General features: G+C 39.4%; 1 protein-coding gene and 1 pseudogene across 2 annotated transcripts in view; one reads left to right on the top strand and one right to left on the bottom strand.

Annotated features, from left to right (window-relative positions):
* The first annotated feature begins 4,047 nt into the window (after nt 1–4,047).
* HAUS6 (HAUS augmin like complex subunit 6) overlaps nt 4,048–10,989 on the top strand; it is a 50,577-nt gene continuing 43,635 nt past the window's right edge. For both annotated transcript variants that reach the window (XM_078061269.1, XM_078061268.1), the window contains exons 1-3: nt 4,048–4,460; nt 8,003–8,098; nt 10,063–10,141. In XM_078061269.1, the coding sequence (XP_077917395.1) occupies nt 4,333–4,460; nt 8,003–8,098; nt 10,063–10,141 (303 nt within the window). In that variant the 5' untranslated portion in view covers nt 4,048–4,332. The remainder of the gene's footprint in view (nt 4,461–8,002; nt 8,099–10,062; nt 10,142–10,989) is intronic.
* LOC118530235 (gamma-glutamylcyclotransferase pseudogene) lies at nt 6,411–7,016 on the bottom strand (annotated as a pseudogene).

Genomic DNA, 10,989 nt, shown 5'->3' with positions numbered 1-10,989 from the left:
ACCTCTACTTCCTCATCTGTAAAATGGGTATAATAGTAGGGTTGTTATGAAGAATACACAAATTAACATTTGTGAAAAGCTTAGAGCAATGCCTGGCACAGAATAGTGTTAAATACGTATTAAATAAATTGTAGAAACAATGGTTGACCCAGTAGTTGTGAGCATCCCTAGTATCCAAATAGTAGTTTTGAAATGCCTTTTCCCACTAAAGAAATTAGGACTTCTTGGAGAAATGGCTGATTCCAGGTTTGAGGCAGAAAATATACAAGATGATCCTTGAATTTCTTGCTATTCCAGATGACAAGAAAACCAATTTGAAGAGTTTCCCATTGTCTAGAGATAGGACAATTTGAACTTCTATAAGGACAATAATTGCAATAGATTGAACCCCCCTTAAATGTCCAAATATATCATTATACGTATAAACAATTTAATTGGTCACCTTCAGGGGATGACAGCAAACCCTGTTAACTGTTAAATAAAGGGAAAGAATCAACAATTTGTCCTTCTTTATATATATAGTAAGATTTTATTTATTTATTTTAGAGAGGGGGCGAGGGGCAGAGAGTGAGACAGTCCCAAGCAGACTCCACACTCAGTGTGCAGCCTGACACTGAGATCAGACCCGAGCAGAAACCAAGAGTTGGACTCCCAACTGCCTATGCCACCCAAGTGCCCTGTTTTTCCTTATATCTTTACCACTAGATAAAATAGTAAATGAGGGAAAATTTCTATCATAAAAACATTGCTACTAACAGAAGAAAAAGAAATGATATCTTGGTCAGTTTGGACTGCTATAATAAATTACCTTAGACTGAGTGGTTTACACAACAAACATGTATTTCTCACAGTTCTGGAGGCTGGAAGTTTGCGATCAGGGTGTCAGGCTGGTTGGGTTTTGGTGAAGACCCTTCAAGGTTGCAGAATTCACTTCCCTTTGGATACAGAGAGGAAAGAGCAGAAAGTAAGCAAGCTCTCCTGTGACTCTTGTAAGGGCATTAATCCTGTTGGGGGAGGGTTCCACCCTTATGACCTCATCTAACCCTAATTAATTTCCAAAGGCCCCACCTTCTAATACCATTACATTGAGGAGTAGGGTTTCAACATAGGAATTGGGGGGAGGGAGGCACCAACATTCAGTTCATAACAAATAGTAAATTAGAATTTTGACATTTTGCAATCCCCAGTAAATTAATAGATCTAGGCACTTAGCATCAATGCCTGTCAATGGCATAAATAAAGCTTTGTGCAGCCTGAGGAAACAACATACGCCAACCATCACCTCGACTTGCCAAAGGGATCATACCTGAATCTCATCAATCCTCTGGATCCAGGTGCCGATTTGAAGGAAATACAGAGGACAGAGACAGAAGAACATGTTGAACTGCAGCAAAGATGCAATCAGTAAAACCCAGACTAAGGGATATTATTCAGGTCAAACAGCCCCAGTTCCTCAATAGAAAAGTTGTAAGGAAAAAAAAGGAGTAGGGGAGGATGGAGGAAAGCCTGTATATTAAATGATATTATTAAAAAAAAAAACAAACCAAATCTGGGAAAGACTGAAAAAAAATGAAGAAGGAGGCAAGGCAAGTATAAAAAGGGTAAGACAACCATAGTGTCTAGAGAAGCACATTTAAGTGGTAAAACTATAAGACAATGCAAAGAAGTGATTACTATAAAAGTGAGAATGGTGGTTCTTTTCTTGGGAAAGGAGTGGTTTCTGGGATGGCTGGAAAAGTTTTATTTCTTGTCCTTGGTGGTAGTTATAAGGGCATTCACCTAGAATAATATATTAAGCTATTTTTAAAAATGTAAATGAGATTGCTGGCATATAAATCTTGACTGGAGTGGCACATGAATTTGCCATTTTCTGAACCTCATTCTCTGGCCTTCGCATTCTTTATTTATGCTACTTAATACCCATCGAATAAAGCCCCCTCAGAGGCAGTTTTGCTGCTTGCAACTAAAGAAACTAATTGATATAAGTGGCCTTGGCAAGTTACTATTAGTGGTGAGGTGGGTATAGAAAAATTTTGGGAGAAAAATTTTTTTTTAAGATTTTATTATTTGTCAGAGAGAGAGAGCGCACAAGCAGGGGTAAAGGCAGGCAGAGGGAGAAGGAGGCTCCCCGCTGAGCAAGAACACTGCCCTCCCCCCGCCACCTTGCAGGGCTCTATCCCAGGATTCTGGGATTATGACCTGAGCCAAAGGCAGATGCTTAACTGACTGAGTCACCCAGGCGTCCCGGGAGAAATTTTTCTGTGATAAGAAATGGAATAGTAGCTAGAAGGCATTGGGGTCAAAGGAATTATTTTTCTTTAAACAATGGGAGATAGCATAGCATGTTTGTATATTTATTTATTTATTTATTTATTTTTTTTTAAAGATTTTATTTATTTATTTGAGAGAGAGAGAGAGCACAAGAGGGGGGAGCGGGAGAGGGAGAAGCAGACTCCCTGCTGAGCAGGGAGCCCGATGCGGGACTCGATCCCGGGACTCCAGGATCATGACCTGAGCCGAAGGCAGTCGCTTAACCAACTGAGCCACCCAGGCGCCCGCATGTTTGTATATTTATGGGAAGAATTGGTGATGCAGGGGAGAATAAAGGACAAACGCTGGAGCAAACTCTTTGAGTAGGAGAAAAGGAATACGACCCATCAAATAAGTCAAAGGACTAATCTTAGGGAGGCACATCTTGATTGACCTAGATTATAAGAGAGAAGGAAGACTATATGGGCAAAGATATAGGCAGGTTGGTAAATCGTTGGTAGAAGGTTTTTTCTGGAAGCATCTTTTTTTTTTTTTTAAAGATTTTATTTATTTATTTGACAGAGAGACAGTACAAGCAGGGGGAACAGCAGGCAAAGGGAGAAGCAGGTTCCCCGCTGAGCAAGGAGCCTGACGCAGGGCTCGACCCCAGGACCCTGGGATTAGGACCTGAGCTGAAGGCAGACGCTTAACCGACTGAGCCACCCGGGTGCCCTTGGAAGCATCTATTAAGTAGGACAAAAGACACTGAGAGGAGGGGAAAGAAGTATTGGAGTAAGGGAAGAGAAGATGTATAATTGTATGGAGAGTGAGATTTAGGAAAAACATGGTGGAGAGGTCAGGCCTAAGATCCCATGTGTCATAAATTTTGAATGACAACAGGCATCATGATCGTGTTTAGGGGCTAAGTTGCAGGTGTGGGGTAAGCAGAAAACTGGATTTAATAGGGATTTGGGTTCTGCCAGATAAATCTGGCAAGGAGAGAAAGGGGCTAGAGAGCTGAGACGAGGTGGAGGAACTGAGAGGCCAGGGCATTGAAATGTCACCTATGGATATGGAAATCACCAAAAATTACCCTAAGAGGAATTATGGAGAAACAATTAAGTCTAAATCTTCCGAAAATGAGGTCCAGCACCAAATCTTAATACGTAACCTCCGAAAGCAAGAGTTGTGGGTGAAAACATAAAATTCAAAGGAGCTGGTTTTAGGGAAACAGTAATTGCCAGAAGTGGCAATGAGAAATGCGTAGGCTACCCACCCCATTTCCAGGCCCTGTTGTGTATGGGGTGTGAGAGAGAAAACAGTCGTCAGTGGAGAGGGCTGCAGGGGGAAGTTGTTTGCTTAGGGGAGAGCCAGATTACTTACAGCATGAAGATGAAAGGAACATCCAGCATTTGAGGGCATACAAGATTTTACTAATAACAGACCTGGGGCTTAGTGGTTAGATGTCGTTACATCTCACAGCTACTGAGATAGGTTAGGATGGAACTCAATGCTTCTTCTACTACACCGAGCCACAGTCCTAAAGCTACATTTTTTTATCTGACGAAATCGACCTACAGGAGCACAAGGAACCACAGACACAAGACATCAGAAAGCGCGAAACCGAGGGGCTCCAGCAAGATAGTGCTTGAAGTTACGCAAGCGCAAAAGAGTTTGCTGGTAACGCAATGCACTGTGGGTTTTGTAGTTTTTCGGCTGGGCCTGACGGGAAGAGATGGAGAACAGGGTGCATTGCATGGCGGGAAATACAGTCGGCCGTAGAAGTCCCTCCTCCACCGGAAGCCAGGCAGCGCCGGCGCTTATCGCTTTTCCGGACGCGCGCGAGTCTTGCTTTTGTAGGCTTCGCTTAGGCAGTTGTACCGTAGTACCGTTAAAGGCTCCGTTTCCCTGAGACTTGACGGCCATTTGAGGCGATATGGCTGCGGGCGAGAGAGGAACAGGTGGTGGCAGTAGAGGGGCCGCCGCTACCTCAGGCTGCCCGTAGGGAGGGAGCCTGAAGGCCCTCTGAGTCGTTTGGGCCTGTGCTTACTTCCTTTGCAGTGATACTGCCTAACAGCGAAGATGAGCTCGGTCTGGGTCACCTCTTTCGAGAAGGAGCATCTCTGGATGTATCTGCAGGCGCTCGGTTTCGAGCCAGGCCCGGCCACCACTGCCTGCGGAAAGATCGTGTCGCACACGCACCTCGGAGTGTAAGGAACCCGGGCTGATGGGGCGGGGGGAATCAGAGCGGGGACGCGCTGCTGTGACCCACCCTTTCGCGGACCTCGCAGGGTGATGAATCAAGGAGTCCAACGGTTATTGTGTGCCAGCACTGCTACAAAGCCCTTGCTCCTTGTGGCTGCCAGCCTGGTGGCAGAAACGGTATCAATCACGGAACCGTGCCGGGAACGCTTTGTAAGGGGGTCGTGTCTGCAATTCGGGCAAGACTGGAGGGACAGCTTAGTCCTGCTTTAGTGGTGATGCTGGGTGGTCTGTGAAGTCCAGGGAGGGATGGCGAGTTGGTCGTGGAAGGATGTGAACGGCTTTAGGACTCAAGGAGCCTTTCAAGGTGGTTGTTCTCTAGTTCACAGTTTTTACTTTTTGAATTAGCAAACTGAGCCATTCCGTAGTTCAGAAAAAAAAATAGTAGAAAAGGGTATTAAGATGGAAAGTAAAAATCCCTTCCTGCTTTGTCACTAATATAATAGTTATGATCATAAATTTAGATACTTTGTATGTATTTATGTATCTAAACTTATCAGCTTAGGGAGTGTTATCTTTCCCGCTATAGCCCAAGAGAAATTTGAGATACATAGGCTATTTCCTGTTCTCCGTCTTTTGACTTTTCTGATTGTTATTTCAGTTCTTCAGGTAGCACTGTTCTAATAACGTGCTTAGACGTCTATTTCTTGATGTATCAAAGGATCTCGTCATTCCCCACTGTGTAATTTCACAATGAAAGAAGCTGTTATTTATAAGATAATTCATTAGCTCACCCACACTTCCCTGCCCTCCCCTACCTTCTTGACTTTTTTCAAATGTATGCTGTTTTACTGTCAAAGGTTAGAGCCATTTTTTTTTTTTTTTTTGGTTAGAGCCATAATTAAGTTTTACTAGTTAACTATTTGTTTAGAAGTTATTATTTACATGTAGAAGTGCTTTGTCTAGAAGCCTATTCTAAAAATTGACAACCAATGGATAGCGTTTATAAAATTATAATTATGTATTAATAAATAGTCCAGTTATTTCACATCATTTAATTGCCCACAGTATAGTTTCATTTTCTCTGTACTGGCAGAGAAGCTTGAAGCTTCTCCAGGCTTCCGCTGAGAATGCTTACCATTGTCACTGCATCCTTCTGTCCAGTGTTTAGCAACTTGAGTTTTCTCTCCAACTGCAGTCTGTTTTCTGCCTTTGAAAATTAGTTAAAATCTGTTAAGTGCTGGGCTCCCTCCTCCCCAGCACTGTCATAGATTATCCCTTAGAGTCATTTCAGTGGGTTGTTGGGAGGGATCTATCATTTTGAAACAGGTGTCCTCTTTAAAATGCTTCAGGCATGAATGTATTGTCAAATTTACTTAATTCTTTTTTAGATTTTTAAATTCACATATATATAATTTGGGTACGCAGTGGTGAACAGAATAGACATAAACTTTCCCCTTGCAGAATTTCAGTCTAGCGGATGAACAAACCTTCAACAAATACCTTATTAAAAATTGTAGTAAGTGTCAAAGCGAAGACAACAGGATGCTATGTGAAAAAATACCAGGCTTCAGAGATGATAAGAAGGAAGGATCTTCCTTTGTGTTTGTTGAGGAATAGAAACATTTCAGGGACAGGAGTTGTTTGACTTATGGATAAGCATGGGAACTTTAATCTTAACTCTTTTTTTTCAACTCGAGAACAAAGCTTCATCTGTTCAAAGGAGTACTCCCCTATATTTTGTTGTGCATTCCAGTGCCTTACAGATCCTTTTTTAATTGCCTAACTCCTAAGCCAGTTTCTTTTTAGAGTCTGAAAATGAGGAATCACCCAATTGAGCTATCCCTACAGATAATTGTTGAAAATGTACTGAACATGGAAATATCTCAGATCTCTGTTCTAAGTATTAAAAATATTTTATATTAGCACATTGAGAGAATATCCTTAGATATATTCTATTATGTTCTAATGAGCTTCCCCCCGCTCTTTTTGATAATGTCCTCAGTTTCTTCTGAGACCTTTTCTTTATAGTTATTTGCTTCTTTTAAATTCTTTTGATACTCCAGTGGTGAACTATTCTGTTTTGCACCCATGCAGGTGACCTTTTTATACTAGAGTAATGGGGGAGGGCTGTTACAATTTTTTATCTGATAACTTTGACAGGTTATTTCTTTTCCTTCTTGAGTGTAAACTTTTAACTTCTTTTGGGATATGTGCTCCATTTTTATCCCCTTTTCACTTATCCAGAGAACTTAAATTGCTTTTTTTTTTTTTTTTTCCATTTCCCCTACTACTACTCATACTTCACTGCCAGGACTTTGAAAAAATGGTGGCTATATCTCTGTGCCAAGTTTGACTTGTTTTGCCTTGGGAATTGCCAAAGTGTAGCTTAAAATCCTGCAGGTGGGCCATGCAGCAGAACAGGATATCTTGAGGTGGATCCTTTTCATCAGCAGGTTGTTGCTGTAGATGAAGTTCAGAAAACTCTCCTCCTCCAGGCTCTGGCAGTCCCTGAAGCCTGAATTTTCTGTCTTACCAGACACAGGGGTGTGAGGAGTGGACATCCATCTTAGAACAGTGGCTGATGACTCTCGCCCGTGGCTGCCGCCAGACTGCCCTTAGGCTAACTCTTGATTCCTTATAGCTGTGTAGTATTTCTTATAAGGTTTAGTTTGTTGTTGTTGCTGTTATTTTTAACATAATTGTATTTTTTTAGGCTTGTCTTGATTAGTTAGGAAAATCAGGACAATCAAAACTTTAAAAGAGTTGGTAGAATTACATTATATAGGGGTGGTTCTGGGGTTAAAATGTAATGGTAAAGACCCTGGACTCTGGGGTCAGATGACATAGTTCAAATCACTGCTCTTCCACTTCCCAATTATATGATTTTGGATAGTTTTGGCAAATTATCTAACCTCTCTAAATTTAAAAATTTCTCACCTGTGTAATGAGAATAATTAAACTACAATCTGATGCCATTAGAATAATCCATAGTAAAGCAGCTAGCACAGTATTTAACTTCATGATTGTGGTGAAGAGTAGATGAGTTATTGCCTGTAAAAGGCTTAAAATAATAGCTGGGAAATGATAAACTATTGGTAGGTATTTTTATTGTTATTCGGTAAATGTTGGTTTGTATCATCTTTAGCATATCATAGGCCACGGTTTTCTCTCCACCTAATTAGGTTTTCCTTTTCTTTTTGTAGAATGTTCTCATTGCGATAAAGGAGGTTCTCCCAGTTTTCTGTTTGATCAGTATTACTGGAATCAGAAAATAAAAGCTTATTGTTTTTCTTAATGATTTGTAAAAATGTACATGAATAAAAAAGTAATTTGCTTTGACCTCTTGAAGAGAATGAAAAATACTAATTTGTGTTAACTCTTACACAGCTTTTGATGCTGTTTAGTTTTATTAACCATTTCCCTGCTTCTAATTTCTTTTTAAATTACTAGGAACATGTTTGAACTCTTACACAGCTTTTGATGCTGTTTAGTTTTATTAACCATTTTCCTTTTTTTTTCCTGCTTCTATTTCTTTTTAAACTACTAGGAACATGTTTGACAAGTTGAACCGTGATGCCTTTCAAATCGTTTCTTATTTTTTGTTTCAAACACTGGACCAGTCTCTCACTAAAGAAGTTTTCAAGTGAGTCAAATTATTTTATTTTCTTTTGTAAGTAGTCATTCTCAAATTTGAAAAGGGAGTACGCTCTGATATAAGCCAGAATTTCAGCTTTGGCCTTTCACTAGTATGAATGGATGTCACAAAAGTCAGGTTTGAGTCTTATAAATTTAGTGTTTAACCTTTGTAAATCTGAGTGATTTTTCTTTGGTACTTATCTTAAAATCATATATTTTAAAATCATTGATTATTTTATAGATAAGACTTTTGTTTTATAAAATTAGTTCCTAACGTTCTTCTTAGTCACAATTATTAGGCAGAACAGTTAATTGGTACCAATCTATCTATGTAGTTTTGCATTACTTTTTTTTTTGTTTTTTGCTGATTGCCCCCTGCCTTACTCCTTTTCCTGTAGGCAATGTTACTTGTTTTGTCTATTTTTACTTTTTAGTTGTCTCTAAATCCTTATTTTTGTCAATGATACATAAAAGTGTCAAGTGCTGTGGTGAAAATCATTCCTATTTAGTCTGATGTTAGATACTGTTGAGTATTAAATAGTCAAAGGAGGAGATAAAAACATGAATACCACTAAACCTTGGTTCCAAGTTATTTTGCATGTGATTTTGGGCTTCTACCACCAGAAAAAGTGTTAAAATTTGTTTTAATATTTATATTGTGCTATTATCCTCTTAAATAGAAAAGCACAGGGTCAGGGGCGCCTGGGTGGCTCAGTCGTTAAGCGTCTGCCTTTGGCTCAGGTCATGATCCCAGGGTCCTGGGATCGAGCCCGCATTGGGCTCCCTGCATCGGGCTCCCTGCTCGACAGGAAGCCTGCTTCTCCCTCTCCCACTCCCCCTGCTTGTGTTCCCTCTCTCACTTCTCTCTCTCTGTCAAATTAAAAAAAAAACAACTTAAAAAAAAAAACACAGGGTCTGCTTGAGGATTCTTTCCTTTTCCCTCTGCCCTTCCCCCCACTCGCGCTGTCTCTAAAAGTAAGTAAATCTTAAAAACCAAAGAAAAGCAACAAGTAAATGCATTGTTTAGGCATTGTTATTTTTGATAATTCATTATCAGGTCATGATCAGGTCATGATCCCAGGGTCCTGGGATCAAGCCCCGCATCAGGCTCCCTGCTCAGCGGGAAGCCTGCTTCTCCCTCTCCCACTCCCCCTGCTTGTGTTCCCTCTCTCGCTGTCTCTCTCTCTCAAATAAATAAAATCTTTAAAAAAACAAAAAAAAAGGAAGTAAATATCATTCCTAAACTCACCAACCAGAAAATACCACTATTGACATTCCAGCCTTTTAGTCCTTTTTTTCCATGCATACTTAATTTTTTATATGACTATAGAATGTATGTTATGACGTAGAAATATTAAAAAATGGGGCCCTAAACAAATAATTATGCCACAGATAAAAATTTATCAGGGGAAACAATAGGTAAATTTTAAGTCTATTATTTTTGACTAAAACAGAGGCAAAACTTTTCTTTTTAATAATTTTATATGTTGTCTATCCACAAAACAGTAGCACACACTGACTATGATATGGGTTATCTCTAGGAGTTCGAAGCTCTCGTCATTCCTTCTGTGCTCTTCCTGTGCAACCATTTATGTTTCTCTCTTTCTCTCTTTTTTTTCCCCAGGCTTAACATACTAATTTATTTACACCATCTTTTTGCATTAGTTCAGTGAATCCACTGAGAGCGTTGTCTTCTTTAGCTGATTTGTAGTAATTTTAATGGTGATTCGTTCCTTCATTTAACATATTATACACTGATGATTTGTGGTAAACTGAACTCAACCTTATAGTAATTTATAAAGAAAAAGACCCAGTTTCTCACAGGTTGGTGTTCTTCTTTAGTTGAAATCTACAAATGTTAGCCTTGGTTCATTTAGCATTAATGTTTCTAGTATAGGACATAAGTTTCATGTTCAAAATTTTGCTGAGTTTTTTTGTTCATAATTCTAATCTTTTATATCTGTTTTTAAGGCTTTGTTGGCCTCCATTTGACCAAAAGAGTGACACTGAATTCCGGAAACATTGCTATGAATGGTTAAAAAAGATTTCTGTAAGTATTCTCTTTCTGGAAGATGTAAACTTAAAGAAGTTAAAAACTACATCAAATTTTATTTTTGGCTTTATTGAAGTATAATCGTACATTAATTTTTTGGAGGTGAAAACTTTTTAATGCTTTTATGCTAACAGTATAATAGCAAGGAACTATTTGTTACAATAATATTTTTGATGGTTTTTGGTTAGGATTCTGCATATTTCTAGGAAACCATCTTTGCTGCCTAAGATGCATTGGAAATAGGTTTCTGAGTTCTTGGGAGTTTATGTCATAGTTTTTGTTTAAAGAAAACTTTTTTGATGATAGAATACTTTAGCTTGTGTCCCCATATAGTATCAATAACTGTGGCTTTATATTATTATTATTATTATTATTATTATTATTATAATATATATATTTTTAAAGATTTTATTTATTCATCTGAGACACAGAGATAGAGAGAGAGAGAGCATAAGCAGGGGGAGAGGCAGAGGGAGAAGGAGAAGCAGACTCCCTGCTGAGCCAGGAGCCCGATGGGGGGCTCGATCCAGGACGCTGGGATCATGACCCAAGCTGAAGGCAGATGCTTAACCATCTGAGCCACCCAGGTGCCCCTATTATAATTACTTTTTTGTGACCAAGTCCACTAAAAGTTTAGAAAGATTCAAGTATTCAACTTCTGGTTCAAATGGAATAATCCTACATAGGAATTATGGCTATTATTATTATTATTAAAGATTTATTATTTATTTGAGAGAGAGCATGTGAGGCATGGGGTGGGGGGAGGAGAGGGAGAGAGAGATTTTAAGCAGACTTTGCTGAGCGCAGAGCCAGAAGCAGGACTCGATCTCATGACCCTGAGATCA

This window comes from Halichoerus grypus, chromosome 14, assembly GCF_964656455.1.
Source record: "Halichoerus grypus chromosome 14, mHalGry1.hap1.1, whole genome shotgun sequence".
In the NCBI taxonomy this organism is placed as follows: Eukaryota; Metazoa; Chordata; class Mammalia; order Carnivora; family Phocidae; genus Halichoerus; species Halichoerus grypus.
Note: the sequence above shows the minus strand (reverse complement) of the source record. Positions and strands in the feature narration are given on the sequence as shown.